The sequence below is a fragment of the Equus asinus genome, chromosome X (genome assembly GCF_041296235.1).
Source record: "Equus asinus isolate D_3611 breed Donkey chromosome X, EquAss-T2T_v2, whole genome shotgun sequence".
NCBI lineage: Eukaryota > Metazoa > Chordata > Mammalia > Perissodactyla > Equidae > Equus > Equus asinus.
The window spans coordinates 97,865,771-97,893,635 of record NC_091820.1 but is presented as its reverse complement, the minus strand read 5'-3'; the positions used below and the strand labels follow the sequence as shown (position 1 = coordinate 97,893,635).

The 27,865-nt window shown below is 36.9% G+C and overlaps 1 protein-coding gene and 1 long non-coding RNA gene across 2 annotated transcripts in view; one reads left to right on the top strand and one right to left on the bottom strand.

Annotated features, from left to right (window-relative positions):
• The window catches only part of LOC139042664 (uncharacterized), a 56,361-nt gene extending 37,155 nt beyond the window's left edge, over positions 1 to 19,206 (top strand). Inside the window, exon 3 of the long non-coding RNA XR_011499657.1 lies at positions 18,179 to 19,206. This is a non-coding gene — a long non-coding RNA (uncharacterized lncRNA). The remainder of the gene's footprint in view (positions 1 to 18,178) is intronic.
• Positions 307 to 27,865, bottom strand: FAM199X (family with sequence similarity 199, X-linked). The gene is made up of 6 exons (XM_044763493.2): positions 27,435 to 27,865; positions 19,214 to 19,433; positions 9,646 to 9,795; positions 9,239 to 9,400; positions 7,857 to 8,123; positions 307 to 6,570 (listed from the first exon to the last, which is right to left on the bottom strand). The coding sequence occupies exons 1-6, from the start codon at positions 27,629 to 27,631 to the stop codon at positions 6,400 to 6,402; spliced, it is 1,167 nt and encodes a 388-aa protein (XP_044619428.1). The 5' UTR covers positions 27,632 to 27,865; the 3' UTR covers positions 307 to 6,399.

The window sequence follows — 27,865 nt, the reverse complement described above, 5'->3', positions numbered from 1 at the left end:
ATTACTGTTAACTGATAGAATAACCATAGTGGTCACTACTACACCAGCAAATCTCTAGATCAGTCTGTTCAAGAGAACTTTCTGTGATGATGGAAACATTCCGTATCTTGTGGTTTCTAATATAGTAACCTCTCACCTTATGTGGCTACTGGGCACTTGAAGTGTTGCTAATGGGACCAAGGAATTAAATTTTAAATTTTATTTAATTTTAATTCAATTAAATAGCCACATGTGGCTAGTGGCTACCATAAGGGACAGCACAGCTCTAGAGTACCCAAGAGAAGAAAACACACACACACACACACGTTTCACTTAATATCTAACTCACATTTATTAAAAATTGAAGATTGCAGGAAAGCATGAATAAGACTGGCTTTATTAAAGAAGCTCAATTAACTTACCTTTGACTAATCAATGAAAAGATTTAATATCACAAAAGGAATTTTGAGAATTAGGTTGATTCCAACCTCTGAAATTAAAAGAAAAGCCGCTAAAACATTTTCCAAAGGAGAGAGCAACTGCAGCCGCCCTCTAGTGGCAAGAGAGAGAGTTGCTGCTGACGAGCTGAGCTGCTTCTGTATCTATACAGAAAACTGCTCACAGACATTTTTTATAGAATTCTAACTTAAAAAGACTCTAGGTTAATATGTAAGGAAAATAGAATTGATTTTTTGTAAACAAAAGTTAGACATACTTTTCACTTACTATGAATGCTAATCTCTCTAGAAATCCGATCTCTCCAGAAAAAAATGATTTGCCAATGACGTTTGGGAAACTGGGGCTTTCACAAAACAGAAGTTTATGGAGCCTTAACCAAACTGTGAGCAAAAGAAAAGAGAGCAATTCTTCTGTGGTGACAAATGTTCTGGGATGGAACATGAAAAGAGTGGATTTAGAAGTATAAAGTAATGAGCAGCAGTGGGGTTTGTAAAAATTCATGATACATCAAAAGAAACAATTAAAATATTACAATTGTTCTTAATAACCAAAACAACACTTTTCATTCTGATATTCAGTTTCAAAAGACAGCTCTGCCACATTGCCAGTTTTAATTACAACCATACATACTCATTTAGATTTAACTACTGAACTACTACTTTCAAGTACAGGAAGGAACTCAAAATAGAAACGACTTGTGTTACAGCTATTGTTTTTCCCTCACAGCTTCAGGAAAAACAGCTTTTATATACATTGTAGTAAGTACAGAATGTACAGAAGACAGTTATATATACAAAAGTGCATTAATATAGTAATACATTTAGCAGAAATACAGGAAAATAATCCTGGTTAACAATCTGATACATTACAGTATTTAAGACTACTTGAAGATTCTCCAAACCAACTTCCTACTTGCTTTGGTTATGATATGGATGCTACAGAACTAACCTTTGAAACTAAAACAAAAAAACTGAAATGTTGAACCATCTGTGAAATGTTTTTACATATACCTGTGTTTATTTATCTTTAATAGTTGGTGACAACAGTCCTATTAAACTCCCAACACAAAGATTTCGAATGGATAATACCTATATCTAAATTAGAATATTCAAAGAGGAAATTAAATTGATACACTACAGGAACAGACATGGTCTGCTCCATTCCTAAAAGCCTCAGCTAGATAGCCTAACCCCAAAGTCTCAACTTAAATCCAATTGGTCAGCTACTATTAAAGAGCAAGCAGCTCCACGAAACAAGCCATGGCTTCAGGCCACTGTTCCTTAGAACAATTCAGAATAGGTAAGTGTTAACTTGTCATTTATACATATTAATTCTACAACTACCTTTATATAGTCAAAATGCATATGTATAATTAGAGCAATTTTCTTTTCTACCCCCATCCCTCACCACAAGAAAAGAACACAGATTTCCACAGGTTCCATTGACCACAAAGATGTAATAAAGAAATTTGACAATAAAGAAAATGTACTGCATATTGAAATCAGAGAAGACCAAAGCAGTTTGTCTGAGTTCAGTCTGAATGTCAAATTAAAAATTAATTTACCATCATGTGGTCTAGGTTAAATCATTAATAACCTTAATTTAAAACATAATTGTGAGGGGGGCTGAAAACAATTTTAATTTAGAAAAAATATGAAAATACAATTTTAGGGAGTCAACTCAGATCTTCAGCTATACCATGCAACTTCCTTACTCTTAATAGCCAGTTAATTAGAGGAACTGTCAGAATTCCTTCTAAGCCTTTTGGAATAAGTAAATTATTTGCCAAAGAAATAAGAATTAAGCATTCTAAGGAGCTATGTTCCAGATACCACGCTGACAGAGATGCCTAGGTCTAATATCTCAGATGCTTCTCACCCACTTAGCATAATTTCATTGTAAAGATAAAATTTATCTTACTTTGTCAGACTTAAAACGAATCCAAAGTTACCACAGTACATGTGTATACAAATACTTATTTTCTAACTTCTAGTCCTCTTAAGGATTAAATTTACCTCTAAGTTTAGCTATGTTGAATGTCACTGTGCTCAACATCAATACTATTATTTGAATGCAACTGGGAATTTTCCTATCAACCATCTCAAACTATAAACTGACTTTAACACCCTCCCAATTCCAAGCAAACATTTTCCTTGAAGATAAAAGTGCTGAAAGGTAATTTGTTAAAGGGGAGGGGAGTCTTCCAGCTATCACACAAATGAATGCAAAGAATCCCTAAAGGTCACGAGGAAATCAACTTGCTATATAATCTCTGTTCTTGAAGTACTTTTGCCTTGAAAATTCTCTTCCAGATACTGAGAGTTACCTAGTTTTAAAAGTATTCTGGCTTATAACCTTTTTCAGGGAAAAAAATTAAAAGAATACATTAAGCTATATTTTAGATAAATATCAATGTTCTTCAATGACCTAGCTGGGCCAAAAATAAAGTTATGCAAATGAAATTTAAGATCTGAAGGGTGTTTTTTTGTTTTATACTCTACTACCATTGACTGGTTCAATTTAATGGCTTTGCTTACTGATATCCAACAGCATGGGCATTTTATAAAACGAATTACAACATCTAGATTATTTTTGAGTTGGGAAAAGCCTGATATGGACAAAAAGTACAGAGGTCACCTTTAAGGCACATGCGGCTATAGAGAGTAAGCCACGAACAAAAATCTCTGCTAGAGAATCTGGAATAAGACTTCTATATTTGTCATGTACTAACATTTTTGGCTTAATTATGAAGACATTTGATAAATTTCACAATTTTTAAAGCTCATCAGAATCTGGATACCTTTATATAGTAGTTTCTTGGAATTTTTCCTTTATGAGGGGATTTAGCACTTTTAAGAGATTTCTAAATAAAATGAGATATCCATCTAATCCACAGCATCATTAAATTACAAGTCAGTTTCTGGGATTAATTCAGCAATATCAGTTAACCCAATGGAAATGGACAAAACTGCCACAGCCTAACAAAAAACGACACAAGTCTCATGGAAAAAAAGTGTTATTTTACTCTAAGTTCTTGTGACAGAATGTATTAGCCCTTCATACTCCCCTACACATTATACTGCATTGCCTTACTTTCAGTTGCAAAACTGTAGAAAAAGACATGCCATTTTGTTTAACTCAAGGTTCGTACTTTAAAAAGCTGTGGTGGAGACTGACAGACTTCTAGAAAAATTTTTTGCCCCCAGTTTTATGGAGATATAGTTGACATACATACAAGATCTCTAATAACATATTTCTGGATAAATCTGAGGGGACTTTATCATGCCCTCAATTAACAAGGTTTATTTCTAAAGGGACAGACTTATTTGCTCCCGTGTCCATTCTCTACAGATGAGAATGGACATTGGGACAAATAGGTCTCACATTTTTACTAACTGGTCAGTTAGGGCTTATATTTAAAAAGAAAAAATATTGAGTTGGATTTGTTTTAAATTGAACTCAGAGATATACCAGATTGAATAAATTATTACTTATGCTAAGAAAGACATATCTCAAATTTGAATTATTTACACAAAGCATTAAAACAGGGAAAAACTACATCACATTAACAAAGGCAAGAGAACTTTTTGTCTTTTTCTGCTGGGTTTTTTCTTGGGGGGGGGGATGAAGAAAGACTGTAATCTCCCTCTTTGATCACAAGCAAACCCAAGTTGTTTCAATTTTTTTCTTTTAATCAGAGGAAGTATTTTCAATCTCCTCCAAACCAACTTTATGGACTCTCTCTAATTTGTAGTACCGTAAAGACAGTGCATCCAGATTTACACAAAATTTCATGGTGCACTTTACTATAAACACGTAAACCTGGATAAACTTTTTAAACTGGCTTTGTGGCGCTTTGGTAAACTTGTTTAATAGTGACTTAAGTTAAATCTAAGGTAATAAGACTATGTGATTGTTGAGAGAGTGGAGAAATTCGTCTTATTACATCATGACTCCCTGTTTCGGATCTTTTACTGGTCACCGTCAAGTAAATTGTTGCCACGTATTTAAGAGATCAGTGCTGCTCTATGGTCTTCAAAAGTGGCCTGTTTTCCTTGAAGAGTAGGTAAAGAGAACAGACAGTGATCCTCCAGAATTTTGCTTTTGCTAAGAGCAGCCAGAGAATTCAGCTGTATTTGCTCTTCTCTCCATTTACACTTCCTACACTTGGAAGGGAAAACACAATGAGGTTGTCCCTTCCCACCTTCCTCAGAGTATTCTGGGGTCTATCCCCCAGCTCTCCTTGGGCCCTCTAAGCTGGTTAGGAGTACCAAAGAGGGCGTAAGAGAAAAGTGAGAAGGACTGCTCCAACTGAAACCTTATACACATATATACTTTTATTTTAGTAAAATTTTAGAGTATGAATTTAGTAGTCTTCAAACTGTTACAAGCATACCACAGACCTCAGCAAAGCTGCAATATATCAATTTTATCCTCAGTTTCAATTCTTTAACCTTCAAGGAATCAAAATGAAATCAAATTTTCAAAACACATGATTGTAAGCAAAGGTTAAGCCTTTATATCAACTGAGAATTAAGAATTTAAGTCGTTAATCTTGTTCTTAACGAGTTACTTGATATGATAAAAAGTTTAAAAAAAAGTAGAAATCCTTTAAAACTGTGACGCTATAGTTTTAAAAAATATTGATTACAACTCCTCCTACAGAATCATGATTACCTCTCAAAAGTTATCCACAATGAAAAGAAATTAATTATGAAAGTCAGAAAGCAGCTTGATTGTCAGTAGTATCAGTTTCCAGCTTCTTTAACCCATGTGAAAGGACATATGGTAGAAGAAAAGGAATCACACTACTTCTAATGTTCATGATAACAAACTCTCTATGAAAACATTTAAAGAAACTCCATGATTTCACATTTAAAATTAGAGTTCTATTAACAGCCAACAAGCTAAGGTTTTTTTTCTATTTCTCACTGCTTTGTGTATTTCTAGCGATTAAGTTTAGCAGAACTGTAAGGGTTTGCTTTAGTTAATTTTGAACATTTACCTGTTCACATGCCAGAAGCTGTTATGCCAAATGTTTTAAAATTAGAGCTGTGCTGAAAAAAAAAATGACCTACAAAAAGAACTTGAGACAGAGACTTTCTGCCTTTGAGATAGCTTCACAGCCTAAAATTTCAGAAAGCAGTGGAAAAGTAGAATTGGTTGTTTTGTTTAATTGCTTTCTCCATTTGAATGGAGCATCAAGTCTAAAATTCAGCTACTAGTAACATTATTTCTTCAGTAGTTATCACTTACAGAAAGGATTCTGAATTTACATAAAGTGAAAAACAAAAACAAACCTAACAGGAAAGATATTAGGGCCTGCTTTTACACCTCTGAGTTAATAATGAATAAAAACAGAACTAAACCTAATGAAGGCACTATTGTAAACAGCAATCCACACCCCACTCCTACAACATCAAAAAAAGATGTCCACTAGGAATTGAGAATTACGCTATGGCCCTTAGGAGAGTAAACTAAGAACTTGTAACATTAAGAAGGAAACTGAATTATATCTCTACACATGTACATATACTGACACAATAAACTACTTGTCAGCAGTACCTTGAAATCTTCTAAAGTGTAAAAGTACTAGTTTTTGAAAAAGCCCGCTTAACCACCCTAAAGTTTAAATAGTCACAACATTTACTTAATCAGTGGTTCTTAAAACTAGAGTGTGCGGCAGAATAACGTGGTGCTTGTTAAAACACAATGCTGGGTCCCGACCCCAGAGTTTCTGGTTCACTAGGTCTCGGGTGGGGCCCAATACTATGTATTTCTAACAACTTCTCAGGTGATGCTGAAGCTGCTAGTCTGGGGACCACCTGCTGAGAACCACTGGCCTAAATTATTAATGGTACATCAGCACAGCCCTAACCAAAAGTTTGGTCAAGATGCATGTAAACAAATAAGGATAGAATACTTTGATGCTTAGAAAGAACACTGATAAATTCACCCTTATTACATCAAAACATCTACATCTGCTTCGTGGTCTTCCTCAGTCACTTTCAAGGACAGCACTTCTTCATTAAGGAAGAGCCCACTGAGCCTCTCCTTCCGAGCCTGCCTCTGCTCTTTCAGCTGCCTCTTGCGTAGGGCCTTCTGCTGTAACTTCCGCTGCTTGGATCGCTTCTGTCAAAATAAAAATTTCTAAATCAGTGAAGTTCACTTCTGTTATATCCACTCCAAAGTATTTTATGGCTCAAATTCCATATTTTCACAATTCTTAGAGATGTTCAAATTCCTCTGCAGTATGATCCTGGTTCCAGTAAGTGAGCCATTGGCTTAGATTTGAAAATGATTCTTCAAGATTCGATTTTTATGCTATTTGAGACCAGTGAATCTTCTGAAAAGGGTTGAAACTTGATCATTTTGGCTACTTATGGATAGCCAATCATTTCAAAGACTTTTTGAAATCAAATTAAGTTACACTGGTGTCAGTGCAGAGTGAACACATAGTGAACAATACTGAATACAAATGTAGAGAACATTGCCAAAATCTCTAATGCTTATGCTTTCAAGGTGCCTTTCATCCAAAAACACTAGGAATTTTACAATGGCTGGGAAAGAATCATGTCTTTTTCATATTAGGCAAATACCAACTTAAAAGCCCATTTAGAAACTCAGTGGGTACTCTATTCCGTGTCACTGGTGCCAAAAAGGAATGACCACATATCCAGAGGAATCCCTTGGCAACCAACAAAGCTGGCTATGTTTCTGCTACTTCGGTAAGAGCCAGAGAAGGAATCATTGTGTATCTTCTAGTCACCACGGGTTCCCAAAGAGTTATAGAGACACCGTTATCATCCTTAAGTTGGCTCCAGACTGTCGCTACTGCAAGAAATTGAACTCTCCTGCTAAGCATCACAGAACCATTCTATATACACTTACACCTCCTATTTTTTACGTGCTCAATAATATTGTACAGCATTTTTCCAATTGTGAAAAGAGTAGACAGAAATTAGAGAAAGCATTATTACATTTTTGAAAGAGTTAAGAAGAAACATTCAAGATTAAAACATTACGAAAACATTTAACACACACCAAAGACATGCAGAACATTCTTAGGAGCTAATAGACAGCAACATTAGCAACATAGTGAGATCCGCTCAATAGTGAGTGGCAGTCAATATTGCAATCCTGAGACTCACTCATTATTTCCATCAATTTACCATACTCAAAACAGACACAAAAATCAGGTAAAATTGAATGCGATATGGCTGTGGGTCAAAACAGTATTTCAAAGCACTCGGCCTAGAGGGCTTTGTCCAAGAGCAGAGCATTCTGCTTATTCAATTACAATCAAAACCCACAGGCATCTAGATAGCAGGATAATTTTAACTCTTCAAGAAATTCATCTGAAGGAGTACTAATGTTAATAGAGAAAGGGAAAGTTTTGTATTGATTAGACGTTTTACTTTTGAATCCCGAATCCGCTCTGCTGCACTTGCAGACAGGTTGCTGTCACTGTGTGCTCGACTCATGTTGGCACTGGAGTTTGAAGCAGAGTTTCCAACACTGGACCCACTGCTGCTTGCAGAACTGACCATGCTGGCACTGCTGCTGCTGGCGCTGGCACTGGCACCGCTCACTCCACTGGTGCTTGCACAGCTAAAGTTGCTTCTCTTCCAGGCCTCTCTTGCGGGCCGTTGACGAGGGCTATGCTCCTTGATATAGTTCCTGACCTTGGAACGCACAGACAAAAACCAGTTAGTGCTGTTCCTTGATGTTCTAGCCTCAAAATACTGGAGGAAAGAATAAAAGAATGTTGTACTTAAAGACGGTCAAATATGTACATAAGTAGGGCATAAGGACAAGAGAATCTCTAAACGTACAAACAAGTACCAGAAAAACTGACAATGTTCAAAATTCTACAATACATATAATGGAGCTAGATTTTAAAAGCATATAAAGTATCAGTAAATGGAAGGCTACTCGCCTCCAGAATTTAGGATTATAAGAAAATAACACTCAGAAACAGAAACTAACAATAACATAAAATAAATGACATCAGGCATTTTTTAAAGGACTCCACTTAAGATGACTGAAGTAAGTTGCTGCTTATATCTAAGATTAGGGTGTTTCCTAAATCTTAGCTAGGGGCCCCCAGTACCTGTCTTCAAATGCAAGGCATCAATATACCATACTAATGAAAAATGGGCTGGAATGTAGACAATTTTAGTACATCTGTTGAGAGAAATACTAAAAGGAGAGAAATTTCTCACAAATGATGATAAATGCAAAAAATAAAAAAAAAACAAAAGTAGAACATAAGTATTCATTCAGCTATGTACCAGAAAGAAAGCAATAAAGACTATATTTAGAAGATACCAGAAATGTGTATTTCAGAAGAGCAGAAAGAAAATTCATTACATGTTATTTACCCTAGCCAGGTTCAGTTACTCTCTAAGACCACTCAAATCCCTCAGCCCAGATGTGCACTCAAGCATAGCTCTCGATAATCAGTATTTTGATTCTGTCTTTCTAAGTTGAGTTAGAATAAATCCATACCTTAGTGTAACCACCCCTTAAGTGGTGACATTAAGTTTCAAAGCCTACACACCGAAGCAGTAGGTTCTAGATCCACATGATCCCAGAAAAGTACTGCCAGGTGAAATGTACATAAAACCTCTTAAAATCATGCATTCTCAAATATTGCCATCATTTTTTCTAATATGACATTTCACAGCAGTGCTTTTGACTGTAATTATCTATGTGGTTACATACGATTATTCAAGTCTACATGTTATAAGACAATGGTGTTTTCAATAGCTGTACAATCTGTATTTTCTTTACATACCTGCTTCAATTTTTCATCTGTGAGACAGTTAAGTTCAATAATAAACTCACTGTCTGTAGGGGAGATTTGAGCAGAAGGATCAATTATTTTAATAATATCAAGTTGCTCCCGAAGACCCATCTCAGTACTGACTTTACGACTCAGATATTCAATATATTCCACCTATGTGATGAAAAATTATAATAAACAAGATCAATGCCAAAATCTCAGATCTTTTAGTGTGCCACTTAGGTGTTTTAAATATCAGAAGCAATTAATATTATATTTGTTCCCTGCAAAACAGTTAAAGCTCAAAGTCAGATTGACTAAGCAATCCACATTTACCCAGTAGCTTTAAATAGGCAATAAATTGCACTTCACATATTCTCCACAGATATCCTTTTAAATAAGAATGTCGAGATGTCTACCTGCTCATCATTTGTCATTGCACTCCAAGGAAGTTCATCTAAATTCCGGTGCTTGTTTTTCTTTTTAGGAAGCAGGCAAGGTGAACTTGGAATACTGGGTATGACATCAGAAAGTACATCACTCCCACTGGCAATGTCACTGCCCGGTAACTTGATAAACATAAGGAGAAGGGGATAGGGAAAGCAAGTTTTTAAAAAAATATACATTTTAAATACCACAGCGTGTTTCATACTGATTAAAAATTACTTTAATAAAAGACTAATAACAAATACAGAATCAGAAACCATTAATTCTGATTCACTCCTATTTTAGACAAAGCAGCAACATCAGCATACTGTTTGTATACACTTATTCAATTAGAGATATTTCCCAAGAGCTTAAAATCATCAGGAAGACTTGTTAAAGTGCTAACTTAAGAGTCAATCATCATTAATGTTTTTAATTCATAATGTGAATGTAGGCTAGGGCCTACACAGCATAATGAATAAGGGTACTGGTCTACTCTCAGGGGACCTGAGTGATCTCCCACTCCCTGGCTCTTTGCCAGACACTGTGCTAGTCAAACTGCCAATATGAAGACAAATAAATCATGGTCCTTGTCTTCAAGTCTGTATTAAGAACCTTGAGACAATCAAAATAATTTAAAATGTGGTGTTAATATAAAGAAAACCACTTTAAAGACCATAAGTATTAGAAAAGAAAAATTTTTTAAAAAATGGTAAGAGACAATGTATAGACAGAGGAAATAGAAGTAAGCCTAATACACAGAAAATCACATCAGTTTAAAGTGAGATGAACAGCAAAAATATTTGCTATATTTTATATTGTCTATTAAAACCCAGTTAGGATGGATTTAATATTTAACAGCTTCATTGAGTTATAACTGATGTACAAAGAACTGTACGTATTTAACATACACCATTTGATGACTTTGGACATACGTACATACCTGTAAAACCATCACCACAATCAAGGTAATAAACATATCCATCACCTCCAAAAGTCAGAATGGATTTAATTTTAATAAATGTGCTTAAGTCACTCATCAAGAAGATAAAATATTTTCTTCTACAAGGAATACATAATAATTTTCAAAGACAATCCTTTCGTTTTTTACAAGGCACAAATCAACAACTTTTTGGTTTCGTATTGTTTTTTTGGTTCTATAGACTTTGCAATTACACCTGAACTCTGGATGATTACTAGGTTTTTGAAGCTACCAAAAGAGAAAACCTCCTTTAGCTGTGAAGAAGATTGCAATCACATGTATTTGGCCTCCTACTGTACCCAGAGCACTTTCATAGGTACAGGGGATTCAAAGGAGCGCGAGTGATGGTGCTCACACAAGGACATTATGCTCTACTAAGGAAGATAATGCAATAACACAAACATACAATTATACAACATAGCAAATGACAAATGCTAGGTTTGAGACGACAGGTCATCAAAGGAAATATCTAGCAGTAAGATGATGCTGCAGGATTACAGCTTAGGAGAGCTACAAGGGGGCAGGTATCGGGGATTCAATCACATAGAAGAGACGAGTGAAGACACAAAAATGGAGTTAATCACTAAGCAAGGTGACCATGATGTTTAGAATAAAATTGTCTAAGTTAGTTACTACTCTTAAAACCACATTTTCATTTTGACAGTCATTGATGAATCCAAGGGCATAAGTGACTTCCAGCAATTTGTATGACTTCCTTTAAAATCTCATTAACTAACACTGAATTGTTCACCCTTAGCCCTAACGTTATCTAGTCGGTGTCATGAAAGGATGATTGCCGAATGCACAGATGAAGGCCATCTCTTTTTCAGCCTTTAACGTCAAAAAAGAAAATGTTTTGCTACTTTCCCCTTGAAAGACTTCAAATCACAATACTATTACATTAAAGATCTCCCTGGGGTTCCTAAAATAAAATGAGACACTACTTATTAGATGAAAGGCCTCCCCGACTTCAAGCTCCTTTGACAAATTAGGTAGAGAAAGGAACTCTCAAAATATCTCTACTCTCAAAATTTAAGAAAAATGTTCATCTAAATCTTTAGCAAATATCTGCTAGATGGCAGACTACATGTTAAGCACTTAAATTTACGCCTTTAATTCTGTTTGTGTTTATTGGAGGAGGGGTCGTAAAAAAGGGCAATTACTGGTTCTTTGGCCATTTTTTCAGGGAGAAATAAAAAGATCCAAAACAGAGGTCCAATCCAGTTGCACTGCTCACTAGCCGGGTGATCTTGTGGTGGTTAGTTTGCTTCTTTGAGCCTCAGAGTCTTCCGTAAATTATGGTTAATGCCACCCATCTCAAAGGACAGTTGAGAGGTTTAAATGAGGTAACATGCCTGGCACATAGGTGACAATAAATCGATGTATTTTCCTTTTCCGCTCCCTTGCCATGGCTTTGAACCCTTAGAAAAGGTAGCATAAATCCTCAGAGAATGCCACGTGTTACTAAAGCGGCTGGGTTAAGTTTCACGAGGTAGTTTCTCAAAATGACAGAATGGGGAAAAGAAAAAGGCATTCAGGTAAGGAAAATAATTTAATCAAACCATAGACGAAAAAAAAAAGGATGAGTTAAGGAGACCACTATGATTAAAATACAAAATCAGTGCTAGGGATTTGAAAGCTTAGCAAATGAACCAGAAGCTGTTACGTGATACATAGTAGTAGGCCAATAACATTTTTCTAAGGAGAAGCAACTTGATGAAATTGGTGTTAAGGGAAGATGAGTTAAAAAGCAGTATGGGGACAAAGTAAAGTGAGGAAAGACTCAAATTAGACAGAAAGTTCTTATGATCTAGGCCTGGACTAAGATAAGCAAAAATGGAAAGAAAAATGGCAACAGATAGGGAAAATTTTGAATGAAATACACTTAACAAGACTATTTAATAAGTGAGTGGATAAGGATAATAGTCTGATGACCACATGTGAGACCAGAAGAAAGCTGGTGACATTTCACAATCATACAACCCATCCAGGGTGATGCACTTAAAGACCTTAATTTTTATAGCAACAGACCTAAAGCAATGTTCTAGATGTTCTAGTCCAACACTCTCGTTTTACAAATAAGGAAAAATGATGTCTAGGGAGGGTCATATGGTTAGTGGTAATATCCAAAGTAGGACACAAGCCTAGTGCTTTCAACTTGCCAGGCCATCTTGCCTTGCAGGTAGTTTGGAATGAGAGAAGAATGTATTTTGGGATATGGAGAGTTTGTAATGAGAAAAGCCAAGTACAACTGTCCTTTGAAATAACAGTAGTCATTTTTCACTACACTGTAAGACAGGTCTCAAAGCAGAATCTATTTTTTTTCCATGGAAACACTGTAATTGAAAGTTGCATTACTGATCAAGGACTCAGCATAAGATAATGGGTTAGCATTAAATAATAAGGTCATTCGAGTGGAAATGTCAAGTAGTCAATTGGAGAGATGGGATTAGAGCTGCGGATGTACATCAGAATTAATTGTATGGGCTCCTGTATATTTATTAGACCAGCAATTTTCCACTTTATGACTGATAATATATTTCAGGATAAAAATGCTTAATAATTCTCACCCCATATTTTTCATGAGCAACAATATTTGGTTTATTTATATTATAGTCAGTAATTGTGACAAGTAGGGAGAATTAAATCAAACCTCTACCATATTTTCTGCAGTATGCAGCAAAATTTTATGAGTAAGCTCATTTCTGTAACAGCTGATGTGTAATTTCAGATTGCACCTCTAGGTTTCAAAGTGACAGCTGAATTACTCACTCTTTAAATTTTCTATGCTTTCCTGCTCAAGAATAAAATAATTTCTCAAGCTCTAAGAACAGTCAAATACATCTTTAATAATAAAAGGACTGCAAGCAAAGAAAACTATCAGCACAGCAAAATGCTTTGATGCTACTTCAAATGCTAAGATGCTGCTTCATTCTCAGGTAACATCCTGCCTTATGAAGTAGTTAGTATTTTTCTTCCCAGAGAATCTATGAATCATTTATATTTACTTTAGTAGTAACTGAAATATCTGTTAAAAAGAAAGACTTCAAGAGATGCGGTTTTTAATCAGAACAGAGGTAATACAAATTTTTAAACTACAGTCGATGATTGTTAGTCTATATGAATCCTAACACATAATTTGTAATTATCTTCTTGGATAATTTACTGCTCATCATTATGAGGTCCTACAAAGACAAGAGAGCGTTTTAAACCTTTCAGCATATTTAAGTAGCAAATATCCATGGTAACAGAGTACCCACACTCCAATTTGAGAAGCGGGAAAACACATTACTAAGGCAGGTCTTATTTTTGTTCAGTATTGTAGGCAATGTTGTAGTCAGTCATGCACATTAACAGCGAGTGGTTGGGGACAGTTTTCCACTGTAATTCCTCATGAAATGAGTGAAAAAGTCAGCAATTAAAATAAGAAAAAACACCTGCCACTTGGCAACATTATGAAAAAGAACTCTAAATAAAACATATGAAATAAGCATAAAAAATTTTTCTCAGAATTATCATGAGTCCATCTGACTACACTTTATTAAGAATCCTTGTAGTCTGATTTTAAATACAAAGCATGCATTTAAAAAAATGAGGCACTGAAGAATAAAAAGGTACCCAGATAAACATGCTCACTGCTGTATCTATAATAGAAAAAAGACTGAGGCAGATGTAAATAGGGGAATGGTTTCACAAGTTCTGGCACATCTAGTATCAGGGATATTATGTAGTCATTAAAAAAGTCATTATGAGGGCCAGCCTTGTGGTCTAGTGGTTAAGTTCAGAGTGCTCTGCTTCAGTGGCCCAGGTCTGCAGGTTCAGACCCCAGGTGTGGACCTACACCACTCATCAGCCATGCTATGGTGGTGACCCACATATAAATAGAGGAAGATTAGCACAGATGTTAGCTCAGGGCTAATCTTCCTCAGCAAAAAACAGAGTCATTATGAAGATCATGAAAAAGTTTACATGTTAAATGAGAACAACTTATTACAGTATTTTATCCAGAAGAAAGAGGAATACTTCCTAACTCATTCTCCAAGGCCAAAGCGATACAAACACATCACAAGAAAACTACAGATCAATATCCCTTATGAATACAGAAGCAAAAATCCTCAACAAAATACTAGCAAACCAAAACCAGCAGCATATTAAAAGGATTGTATACCATGACCAATTAGGATTTACTCCAGGAATGCAAAGTGGGTCAGCATACAAAAATCAGTCAATGTAGTACATCATACCAATACAGTCATGTGCTGCATAATGATGTCTCTTTCAACGACGGACCATACATACAACCGTGCTCTCATAAGATTAGTATTACAGAGCCTAGGTGTGTAGGCTATACCATCTAGGTTTGTGTAAGTACACTCTTTGCTGTTCACACAATGACGAAATTGCCTAATGAAGCACTTCTCAGAATGTATCCCCACCGTCAAGCGATGCATGAGTGTAGAATAAAGGAGAGAAGCTGCATGATCATCTCAATAATGCAGAAAAAGCATTTGACAAAAATCTAATACCCTTTCAGATAAAAACACTGAAAAAACTAGGAACAGAAGGAAATTCCTCAATATGATAAAGGGCATCCATGAAAAACCTACAGCTAATGTTACACTCAATGGTGAAAGACTGAAAGTTTCTCCTCTAAGATCAGGAAAAAGACAAGGATGCTGCTTTTGCTGCTTCTGTTCAACATCGTATTGGAGCTCTAGCCAGGGTAATTAAGCAAGAAAAAAAACCTATCCAGATTAGAAAGGAAGAAGGAAAACACTCTCTCTTCACAGATGACATGATCTTTAATATAGAAAACCCTAAAGAATCCACACAGAAAAAAACTATTATGGCTAACAAATGAGTTCAGCGAAGTTGCTGTATACAAAATCAATATACAAAAATCAGCTGTATTTCTATACACTAGCAATGAACAATTTGAAAATGAAATTAAGAAAACAATTCCATTTAAAACTGCATTGAAAGAATAAAATATTTAGGAATAAACTGAACCAAGGAAGTACAAGACTTGAACAATGAAAACTACAAAATATCACTGAAAGAAATTTAAAGAGACCTAAATAAATAAAGACATTCTATCCCATGTTGATGGAGTGGAATATTTAATATTGTTAAGATGGCACTATTCCCCAAATTTATCTACAGATTCAATGCAATTCCTATCAAAATTCCAATTGCCCTTTTTGCAGAAATGGACAACCTGATCCTAAAATTAATATGGAACTGCAAAAAAAACCCCAAATATCCAAAACAATCTTGATAAAAGAAGAACAAAGTGGGAGAACTCATACTTCCTGGTTTCAAACTTTACTACAAAGCTAGAGTAATTAAAACAGTGTGGTACTGGCATAAGGACAGACATATATAGCAATGAAGAAGAATTGAGAGTCCAGAACTAAACCTATACATCTATGACCAATTCACTTCCACAGGGGTACCAAGATCATTTGATAGGGAAAGAATATAGTCTTTTCAACAAATGGTGCTGGGACAACTGGATATCTACATGTAAAAGAAAGAATCAGGACTCCTATCTTACACCGTAAATCTAAAATAACTCAAAATGGATCAAAGACCTAAATGTAAGAACTAAAATTCTAAAACTCTGAAAAAGAAATGTGAAAATCTGCATGACCTTGGATTAAGCAATGGTTTTTTAATTATGACATCATAAACACAGCATTCAAAGAAAAAACAGATAAATTAGACTTCTGTAAAGTTAAAAACATTTGTGTGCCAAAGGACACTATCGAGTGAACAGACACTATCAAGTGAAAAGAACCCACAGAATGGCAAAGATTTTTGCAAATAATTTATGTGAGGCTCTAGTAGCCATAATATACAAAGAACTCTTACAATTCAACAATAAAGGACAAATAACACAATTTAAAAATGGGCAAAGGATTTGAATAAACATTTTTCCTAAGATATACCAATGGCCATTAAGCACATGAAAAGATACTCAACATCTTTCATCATTAGGGAAAGGCAAATCAAAACCACAATGAGATAGCACTTTACACACAGTAGGATAGCTATAATCAAAAGACAGACAATACCAAGTGTTGGAAAGGATGTGGAGAAATTGGAACTTTCACATATTGCTGGTGGAAATGTAAAATGGTACATCCACTTTGGAAAATATTTTGGCAGTTTCTCAAAAATTAAACATAAAGTTATCACATAACCCAGCAATTCTACTCCGAAGTATATATTCAAGAGAATTAAAAATATATATCCATATAAAAACTTGCACCTGAATGTTCACAGCAATATTATTCATAATAACCCCAAAGTGGAAACAACCCATGAGCTGATGAATGGATAAACAAAATGTGATGTACCCATACAATGGAATATTCAGCCACAGAAATGAATTGTTGTGGACTGAATATTTATGTCCCCCCAAAGCCATATCTTGAAGCCCTAATCCCCAATGTGATGATATTGGGAGGTGGGGCTTTGGGAGGTAATTAGGTTTATATGAGGTCACGAGGGTGGAGCCCCCATGATGGGATTGGTGACCTGATGAGGGGATGAAGAGACCAGAGCTCTCTCTCCCCACTCCATGTGAAGATACAGCAAAAGGCAGCCATCTGCGAATCAGGAATAGGGTCCTCACCAAACCTGACCATAAAAGCATTCTGATCTTGGACTTTCAGCCACCAGAACTGTGAGAGATAAATATTTGTTATTTAAGCCACCCAGTCTATGGTATTTCTTTTAGCAGTTGGAGCTAAGACAGGAATGAAGTACTGTTAGAGGCTACAACATGGATGAGCCTTGAAAACATTATGCTAAGCGAAAGAACCCAGACACAAAAGGCCACATATTCTATGAGTACGTTATATGCAATGTCCAGAAGGGCAAATCCATAGTTAAAGTAGATTAGTAGTTGCCAGGGCACCGAGGTAGAGGGGAATTGGGACCATTTGCTAACAGGTATGGGTTTCTTTCTGGAGCAATGGAAATGTCCTGGAATTAGATAGAAGTGATAGCTGCACAACACTGTGAATATATTAAAAGTCACTAAATTATACACTTTAAAAATTATTTAAAATGAATTTTATCTCAATTTTTCTAGTTAAAAATTTTTATAAGTTTTTATCCAAATCATATTTACAACCATAAATAAAATAGAAGCATTTGAAATGAGACAAGATATAAAAATAGAAGGGCTGTGGATGTTTTTTCCTCTTTAAAAGCTCTTAGTTTTCAGTGTAGCATTGTTTATAAAACAAAAAAACTGAAAACCAATCTAAACATCCATTATTAGGGAACTGATTAAATAAATTATGATGCAGCTATCAAAAAGAATGAGATACATCAGTCGAAAAGAAGCAAAGAGCCAAACAGTGGCTGAAGTATGATCCCATTTGTGTGTCTGTTTTTGTTGTTTGTTTGTTTGTTTTGGTGAGGGAGATTGGCCCTGAGCTAAACATCCTTTGCAGATCTTCTTCTTTTTGCTTGAGGAAGATTGTCCCTGAGCTAACATCTGTGCCAATCTTCCTCTATTTTGTATGCAGGATGCCACCAGGCATGGCTTGATGAGCGGTGTATGGGTCTGGGCCTGGGATCCAAACCTGCGAATCCCAGGTCGCTGAAGCAGAGTGCGCGAACTTAACCACTACCGGACCTGGCCAGCCCCTGTGTGTGTGTTTTTAACACTATGCAAACACACTTGTATCTGCACAAGCTCTTAATAGTGGTAACAAGAGCAGAGTGGGACTTGGAGATTTATTTTTAATTTTATGCCATTCTGTATTATTTGATATTTTAATAAAAAATTGTTTGAAATAAAGTAATATTTGATTCCTCTTTTGGAATACAACTTCAAGTATTTAGATGGCTTTCAAATATAGCGGGCATTCAAGTAACTGTTACATCATTGCTGTGTGCAAGCAAAGCTTCTTTAAATGTTATTGTCTTTTACAACCAGAAAATAGATGTCACAATAACATGATCTACATTTTCTGATAGATTGCACTCATTACAAGACAGCATTTTCAAACAATCTGCCACAAAGCCATTTTACACGGGATATGTGCCACAAGAAGAAAAAACATTGTCAGGTGAAAAACATCTCTTCATATGAAGAGAATACAAATTAGGAATTATATTGTATTTCTGATAACAGAACTAAAAATTATGCATTCATGGTAATAGTGGTTTGTGATCTTAGATCTATAACGTGACCCTGATGTAAAGATATTGTGCCTATAAGGACACAAAGACTATTTATTATAATGTAGGAAGAGTAAATTTGCTTGCATTCATGCACAGAAAGGTACTGATGATATATAATAATGGAAACATTATACAAGTATTAAATTACATGAAAATCTACAAAAGGATATCTGTAGCATCAGAAGCCTAAAAGGTACATTAGCAAAAATAAAGGCTACATATTCCATCTAATTCTTACTGCTGTCAGAGAATCTGCAGGATTGGATAAATGCTAGAGAAATTTACTTTAAGGCAGAGATGAAAATATCAAAATAAAAATCCATACTTCTACTTATGGAGTAATGATGGCAATATAAGAAAAAAAAAACACGTACCTGCCACTCAAACTCGCTATCTGACCAATCCCAGTATGTGCTAATTGAAGAAGAGACATCACTGCAGACACTCCCCTCAGGGAATAAATCAAAAGAAGTGAAGTCTTGATCATCTAACAGAGAATAGCAATCATCTTGATCTCCAACAGAAACGGATGAAAACAGCTCCTCACTGCATTCTGAGCTGGCAACGCTTGTTCCACAAGAAGTTAAGTTCCATCTTAAAAACACAACACAAAAGAAATCACAACAGGAACTACAGAATCCACACAATCTTAAGATATTAATAGGATACTTCTATGACATTTATGAGGAATGTGGGTATATTTTTAGGCATGATAATGATATTGTGATTATTTTCTTAGGAGCACTTAGGACTTATACTAAAATATTTATGAATGAAATATGTCTGGGATTTATCCCAAAATAATAAGGAAGGGTTTGGGGAATGAGTAGGGGTAAGATAAAACACACCACCACGTGCAAATAATTCCTGAAGCTGCATCATGGGTATATGGGGTTCATTACACTATTCTCTCTACTTTTGTATCTGTCTAAAAATTTCTATAAAATACTTTAAAAGAAAAATGTATTTAAATTAGGAGTAAAGTAAAACCTTCATCCATAAACAAAACATAGCTTAGTGGTTGTGAGTAAGCTCTGGAGTCAGACTGAGTTCAAATTCTTGCTCTGTCACTTGCCTGCTGTTTATCTTAAGCAAAACACAGCCTCTCCAAGCCTGCGTCCTCATCTTTAAAATGTGCATACTGTGAAGATTACATGAGAATGCAGACAGAGCACTTAGCATACTGAAAAAGTGCTCAAGACATGGCAGCTATGATTATTATTATTATTATTATTATTAAAGGAAGAGGGTAGTCATTGCAGGGCAGCGAAAAGCACCAACAAAGTACACAGGTAGAAGCTCAAAAAGTGTTTCTTATATTTAAGTAACATTTACATATCAATGTTATACAGGATCATTACAAAGATGGTGGAGTAAGAAAGGAGTGATGAAGAAGATTAAAATGACCAATAATTCCATTACCCAGCAATAACTAATCCCTAATATTTTGGTACTTTTTTCTACATGCATACATATTTTTTTACAGAATCAGCATTCTGCATAGGTATATTTTAGTATCCTGCTTTTTTTCACTTAACATTATATACTGAACATTTCCCCAAGTATATTACTTGAAAACATTCTAATATCTATATAATATTCCATTTATTAAGTGTATCACAATTTATTTAACCTTACCCCCTCAATTATAGATACTTTGGCGGTTTCCAGGTTTTTTTGGTATTACAAATAATACTGAGATGAACCTTTTTGTTTAGAACTATTTATCCAGATATATAATCTCTCAGGCTAGATTACTGGAAAGGAAAGTACTGAGTCAAAGAATATGAACACTTCTAAGGGTCACAGTATACTTAAACAGCTTTCTGAAAGGCTACACCAACTTACACTCCCCAAAGCAGTAGCTATAAGTGCTCATTTCACCACAACCTCAACAGCACTGGAATTTTCATTTTTAAAATTTTTACCTATCGGATAGGAGAAAAACATTTTTATATCAATTTTCTTTCTTTGATTACTGGCAAGATCAAAATTAAAAATACTTATGAGCTATTTTACTACAGCATTTTTCTATGCGTTAATGCTTTCCTTACTGATTTTCTAAGAGTTCTTTCTGCATTTAAGGATATTAACATTTTGTCTGTAGTATTTGTTGTAGGGTTATATATTTTTTCTTTTTTTGATCTTGAAATCTACAAATCTGTTTTCTTTTGTAAATTTCCACTAGCTTTATACTATTCACAAAATAATCTTCATTGCTTTGGCAGTAGCCTAGGGAATTAATCCTTAAGACAATGATTTAGTATATCCGATACTAATAAGGTACTGAAATAATGACTTCCTGAAGAAAAGCCTGTTATTTACCTATTATTAGGTTGTTTCTCATCCTTCATTAAATCCAGTTTTTTCTTGACTTGTGTACTTCACTTTTTAACTTCCCCTCTTATTTTGTATGGCTAATCTTAATTCCAAAGTTCTTGATTTACAAAATTTGGGCAACTTGACAATTTTACGGCACCTTTTCCTTTGAGCTAAAGGTAGAAGATTTTAAAGCACTGAAACACACACACTCTAAACTAGTATAGTTCAGTAAATACAAAAGCAGATGTCAACAAACTTTTATAAACAGGCAAAAATCTAAAATTCATCTAAGAATCCTAGAATACTTTGTAATATGACCTAGTTTCATCACATGCTTGTTAGGTAGGCAGTATCCTCATTTTTAAAAAATCAACAAACCTAGGAGAATTAACCAAACTGCCCAAGTCAGGCAATATCAAAGCTGTGAATGGCAATCGCAAGTTTTGTTCTAGACACAGTAAACCATATCTACACTGTGTCCGGGGAAAACTATTTTTCCTCTTGTGTCTTTAAATTGCATATGACTTTTTAAAATCTTTATTCATTCACTCACTCAACAAACATTTAGTCAGTATCTTCTATGTGCCAAGTACTGTGTTATGTGCTAGGAAAAGCTATTAGACAACTGTTTTTAATAAGAATTTCTTTTCAGCTTGCAAAAAATAGGCAGAAATCTGTTTCCCTCCAGGAGTAACAATGGCTTTTCTTTTGAAAAAACTATGCCAAATTTAATAATATTGATTAGATCACTAACAAGGGAGTCAGGAATTTGCATGGTTTTGTGCTCTTACCCTAGGGCAAAACCAGTATATTCCTCAGTTTTCCAGATCCATGACAGGGTTCTGGGTATTCTCAGAAGCCTTTGCTCTTTTTTCTTTTCTTTTTTTAATTTACAGTAGCAAGGAAACTGGGCTCATACTTGAAACAAATCATTTATAAAATAGAACAATAATGCTTTTTACTATTAGAGATTTTTTTAAGTGCTATTACCTTCTAATTTGCAAACATTATTTTTATTATTATTTTAAGGCAATATGGATAAAAACAAAGTCGGAAGTACTTTTATCCACTGCTGGTGGGAAGGCTGAATTGGCATAATCTTTCTGAAAAGCAATTCAGTAGTGTATATATAAGAGCTTTAAAGAGGTTCATTCCTTTGGATTCAGTAATTGCTCTTCTAGTAATCTATCCTCTTCCCCAAAGAGAAATTTGGAAAACAGATGTCTGTACAAACATGTCCAAACAATATTATAATAGCCAAAAAAGGGAAAATAAATGCCCCCAAACATGTGGAATAATTAAGTAATAATGGTGTTCTTATAATCATTATAAATGTAATATATATTTATGTAAAACATAAAGTTATTTATAATCATTAAAAATCTATTTTCCGGGGCCAGCCCTGTGGTGTAGTAGTTAAGTTGGCACACTAGGCTTCAGCGGCCTGGGGTTCACAGGTTTGCATCCTGGGTGTGGACCTACACACTGCTCAGCAAGCCATGTTAGCTCAGATGTTAGTTCTGGGACAATCTTCCACAAGCAAAAAGAGGAAGACTGGCAACAGATGTTGGCTCAGGGCCAATCTCCCTCACGTCCCCAAAACAAAAAAAATCTATTTTCTGACTATTTACTGAAAAGGAAAACACTCACAATGTAAGTGCAAATACCCTGGTCACGATTTATACACACAGCCTGAGCTTGATTTTTAAAAATTGTATATAAACATAGAAAGAACATCAAAATGTTGACAGTTGTTATCTTTAGTGAAAGGGATGATGAGTGGTCTTTATAGTTCTGTATATGCCCACAATTTTCTATAATGAGCTTTTTAATAAAAATTTAAGTGTGATTCTTTTAGACTGTTCTGTTGGCTTCAAAAGTATAATGAATGACCACTGTGTGCATATGCTCAGCACTGAACTATTCAAATTTACAAAGCCCTGACATTTTATTCCACTAAGAGAAAGCTACCGAACACTAAGATCCTAGCTAGAACCCTAAAATTATTCACAAAGACTCTCTCTGTATCTTAAAAGAAAATTGTTGAAAAGAATCCCATTGAAAGGGGGTTTAACTCAATAACTAGGCTTGCTGCCCAAATTTTAATTAAAAAAAAAGTAAAGCAAGAACATTTACCTCTAAGGCTTTTCAGCAAGAATACACAGACAAAGGACTTTCAGTAATATTTTGGTAAAATTAAGAAAAGCATGTACGCCATATACACATTCTTCTGCAGCCCTTTGTCTCTCAGGCAGACCTAAATATTAATTCTCAGGATGAGAATCCAGCCAAGGAGCACTGTGGAATAAAGTCCTACTGTCACTGATGAAAGTCATTCCAAATCCATGCCATGCATTCATTCTCAGGGAACAGTCCACTATCATCTATTGTATTCATTACTGACTCCCTGCCAGAATCCCGATACAGACACCCTGACCTCTGCTACTCCTCCAGAGCCCAACAGACCATCGGGGTCCCAAGTTAGAGCAGATGACACAACCCCCCTACTCTACTCACTCAAATTCCCAACCCTCCTCCCAGCGACCTCAACTGTCCTGGGATGGTTATCCATGCCTCCCACCCCCTTTTACAGTCTTGGAAGTAAAAACCATCCTATGTCACTTCTAGGCTAATTCTTCCACGTGGGCTTCTGAGTTCATCCCACCCATCTCCTGTCATCCCACCTGTCTTGTATTTTCAATTTCTCCCTTTCCTGTGGGCTGCTTCTAGGGAGCTAAAATCTCTATTCTTGGAAAAGAAAGACTAAACAAGGCAAAAAACAAACGAAGAAACCTTTACTTTTTTTCAAATTATTACATCTCCTCTCCTTCCTCTCCCTGCTAAATTTATTGAAAAGTTTCTTCTACTCTCTCAACCTTTGTAACCCACAGCTCCACTCCTATCACGCTACTAGAATTTGTTTTGATTAAGCCCAAATCCACATTTCTAGCCTGGATAGTTCTCCCAAGCCTGCTCCCCACTGTCAGCTTGTCTCAACAAGTCCCCCAAGCAAATGCCTCCTGCCTCTGGAACCTATCTCACTTCATGAAACGTGGTTCTCCCACCTGCAGCTCACAGCAATTCTGCATCTCTAATTCTACACTGAGATAGGAAAACTGTGGGTGGCACAAAGGGCACACAGCAGTCTTGGGGTTTTCCTGGTTAATGGTGACTGAAAATGGGGCTCTAAAAAATCACACAACTGAGTAACTGCTTTATACAATAGTTCATTTCGTATCCTGCCAATAGGGTGTACAAAAGTGAGGCGCTGTCCTCCTACACGCTTTTCAAGATTGCTCAAAGTACTGATGTACTCCTGAAAGATGAAGAGAATAACACATCAAGTAGTTCATATTAACTTCTTTCATCTCACATTTTAATTATAGGACCTACCAATAGCATTATAATTTTTTCAATTTGCTAAATGACATCCTTTTTTGATGACAGTGGAGGGTTACAGTGGACAAAGACAAAACCCACAATTACATCAGAAAAATCTTGTCCCCAAAACCAAAGAAAAATGTCTTAAACACTATATATATTCCATATTGACATCTCAATTAAAAAAATTAAGCTTTTTGGCTTATTGAGATTAATTTTATTCTCCCCAAGTTCTAGACAAACCCAACTTGGTCATAAAATCCTAAAAGATACTCCTGGGAAAGTGTGAATTCTTAGGAAACTGGCTGTGTTCGTGTAATTTATCTTCAGCTGAACCTAGACCAATGACACACCGACCTAAGTCACAGGTTGACTAATCTGAACACTATAAACATTCAACCTTAAGGATCATAAGTACTAGTGCCCTGACTCTCTTGGTTAACGACAACTGCAAATAGCGCCCAGAGTCTGGCAAAGGAGCAGGCCCAAAATTGTCATCATCACAAGACCCTTACATGGCGTTAAATACTCTTCACAGTTTCCTTACCAGGTAACAACGAAAAAGCAAAATAATGGCAAATCAAGTATCTACCCACTGGCAAGCTTTCTACTCTTAATGAAATTTGTTTTGTAATGACTAAACCCAAAGCAGAATATCCGTACTCAACTATTCAGATTGATTTTTGGATTGGTGCTTGAATTGGTGAATGATGTGGTATGAAGAAAAAAGTGACACATACAAATTCAAAATAAAACAACTCCTTAAACTAAACTTTGCCCCTATACATGATTTAGCTGTTTGCTTCTCCCTAAAATGACTGGAAGCATATGGTCCTCTCAAACACCATCTTGAGGAGGGGTAAGGCGGCAGAACATTCCAGGAGAAAAGATTTAAAAAGCAAGGTAGCCTTGGGCAGAAACATCATCCGGAGTAAGTGCTGCTGATTCTGCTTCCCCGAATCTCTGCTGAAAAGGGTACAGAACAGGATACATTAGACCTCCCACTGCCATTCCAAGCCTGCGAAAAGCAGGGTAGGAGAGGGAGGTTTTAGAAAAGCAGGCTGTAACTAGGAAAAATAATGCTTGCCTTGGAAAACCTGGGGCTGAACAGGAACCTCCCCCTCTATCTTCACTGCCCCATTCTAGAAAACAACCTTGACTTACCATGGTCTCTAAGAAAGGGGTAGAAAAACAAGGAAAAATGGGGAGGAGGAGAAAGAAGAGAACAAGCAGTAAGAAATGTATTCTTCTCCTTGCTTCACTCCCCATGACCCCCACCCTTTTTGGCAGGGCTTACCCTCTGTCTCCACTCCCTTGCCCTCATCAACAGCGGGCTAATTCTGAAATCGTTTAACTTTCCTGCATATACGACTTGTTCCCAACCTGCAAAACTTAAATATCAAATATGTGCAAAAGTATTTTTTATATTATTTTCCAGCATAGACAGCCCTAAGCACACTTGGTTTCGTGAGTATGTTACATTTGTGTTATAGTCACATCATCATGAGTTAAATAGGCTTCTGGGAGTTAGTCTAAGAAACTGTAACAACCATTTATAACACTGGAGCCATTAGTGCTGTTCCAAGTTTCATCACTGGTTCCAAAGGAGTAGTCCTGGCTTTGCCTAACTCGGTTTTATGACCTTGTACTCAGTCTTTTCTCTCTGGGCCTCAGTTTCCTAATTTTTGCAATGAGGATTTGGAATAGTCATAACAAATTTACTACCACTTTTCAAATATGTTATACTGATGTTCTGTATAATTATTTAACTACATCACCTTGCTTCCAGACTAAAACTTTCTTTCAAGTAAGAATCATGTTTTATACTTTCCTTGTACCTCAGAAGCTCAGTAAATCTGCAGACTGATTCAAGAGGCGGGGGGCACATGCAAAAGACATTAAAATGTTGAAGAACTTGTTCACGCTCATATTGTAAATTGGATCAGAAATCAGAACTAGACTCCTTAATTCAACTCCAGTGTTTTCCATAGCTGAACCCTTCTCCTCCTCCCTTGTCCACACACCCTCCCAGGCCTTTGTATATGTATCTCAAATATCCACCTATATTAAAGGTTGGAGCTATGTGTAAAACATCTTCAAATTCCCTACATTTGGTATAACACTGAAATGCCTGCATGTGAGAATTCTCCAGAACACTCTACCTTCCAATAAAACCAGTTAGGGAATGCATCCTCTGAATAAATTTGTTTAATCAAGCCTATCCCAAGCCTCACTCCATCCCTCCACTGGGGGAGCAAACCAAGGGATACGCTACATGAAGGAACCTTCCAGATTTAAGCTTATACATTTTGGCAGGGCCTAACGCGCTAAGGCAGGGAGTTAATAAAGGAGAGGGAGAAAAAACAATCGTCTGGTTTGCTAGAGCTTCACTAAAAAATGGGGGGGGAGGGGAATAGGGCTGTGAGACAGGTTAGAAATTGGGAAAAGGAAGATTCTGGCTTTAAAAGTGCCACATTTCAAAAGATCCATGGGTTGATTGTGAGCCATCCGAAAGCCACTCTAATAGCGTACCGGAAATGGAAGGGGTTAAACTTTTGCGGCTGGATGGAAACAGGGGAGCATCGAAATACCAAGGGTGGGGGTTTGGGATTCGCAGGGCACAGAAGGGGCGGGAGGGGGAAGGGAGGAGTCGCTGCGGTCAGAAGATGAATGGGGGAAGAGAGGGAGAGTAAAATGCCGGCCAAAAGAAAACCAGGAGGGCGAGGGTGAAAACGGGGCGGGGGAGGGGGGCCGCCGGGAAGGAGCGCGGGTCGGGGAGCGTGGGGGAGGGGCGGGAGGGCGCAAGGCCAGGCTCCGGGCGCCCGGCGACCTGCCGCTGGAGCGGTGGGGGTGGGGGGGTACCCCGCCCGCACCCTCGGCCGCGGTTCGTACCTGTTGGTGTGGAAGCGGTGGAGCGGGTCGGTGCGATGGCAAGAGGAGAGCTGGCAGCCAAAGTCGCTGATGTCCAGGCAACCTGGCTCCTCGCTGGGGCAGGTGCCCACCCCGCGAGGGGCTCCCAGCAGCGGGAAGGGCTCCTCGGGGGTTAGAAACTTCTCGTACGAGGTGGTGGCCGACGCCTCGTCGGACATGGCTGGAGATGGCCTGGCTCGGGCTCCCTCTCTGCCCCGGGCTGCGCCCCTGCCCCCACGCCAACCTGTCCGCTGTCGCCGCCGCCGCTCCCTGGCGGGCTGAGCGCCACTGCCCGGGGACTGAGTGCCCGGCCGCCCGAGAGGCTGCCCGAGGCCACCGCGGCCCGCCGGCCACCCAGTCCGCACCTCGGGGACCTCCGCCGCCGCCGCCTCGGTCGTCGCCGCGGCCCGCCC

What these genes read in the sequence shown, in the direction of transcription:
- FAM199X (XM_044763493.2), bottom strand. Translation starts at nt 27,631, where the DNA reads ATGTCCGACGAGGCGTCGGCCACCACCTCGTACGAGAAGTTTCTAACC. An exon ending in ATAGCGAGTTTGAGTGGCAG is followed by an intron (nt 9,796 to 19,213) that starts GTACGTGTTTTT and finishes ATGTTTATCAAG; the next exon opens with TTACCGGGCAGTGACATTGC. An exon ending in CAATGACAAATGATGAGCAG is followed by an intron (nt 9,401 to 9,645) that starts GTAGACATCTCG and finishes TTCATCACATAG; the next exon opens with GTGGAATATATTGAATATCT.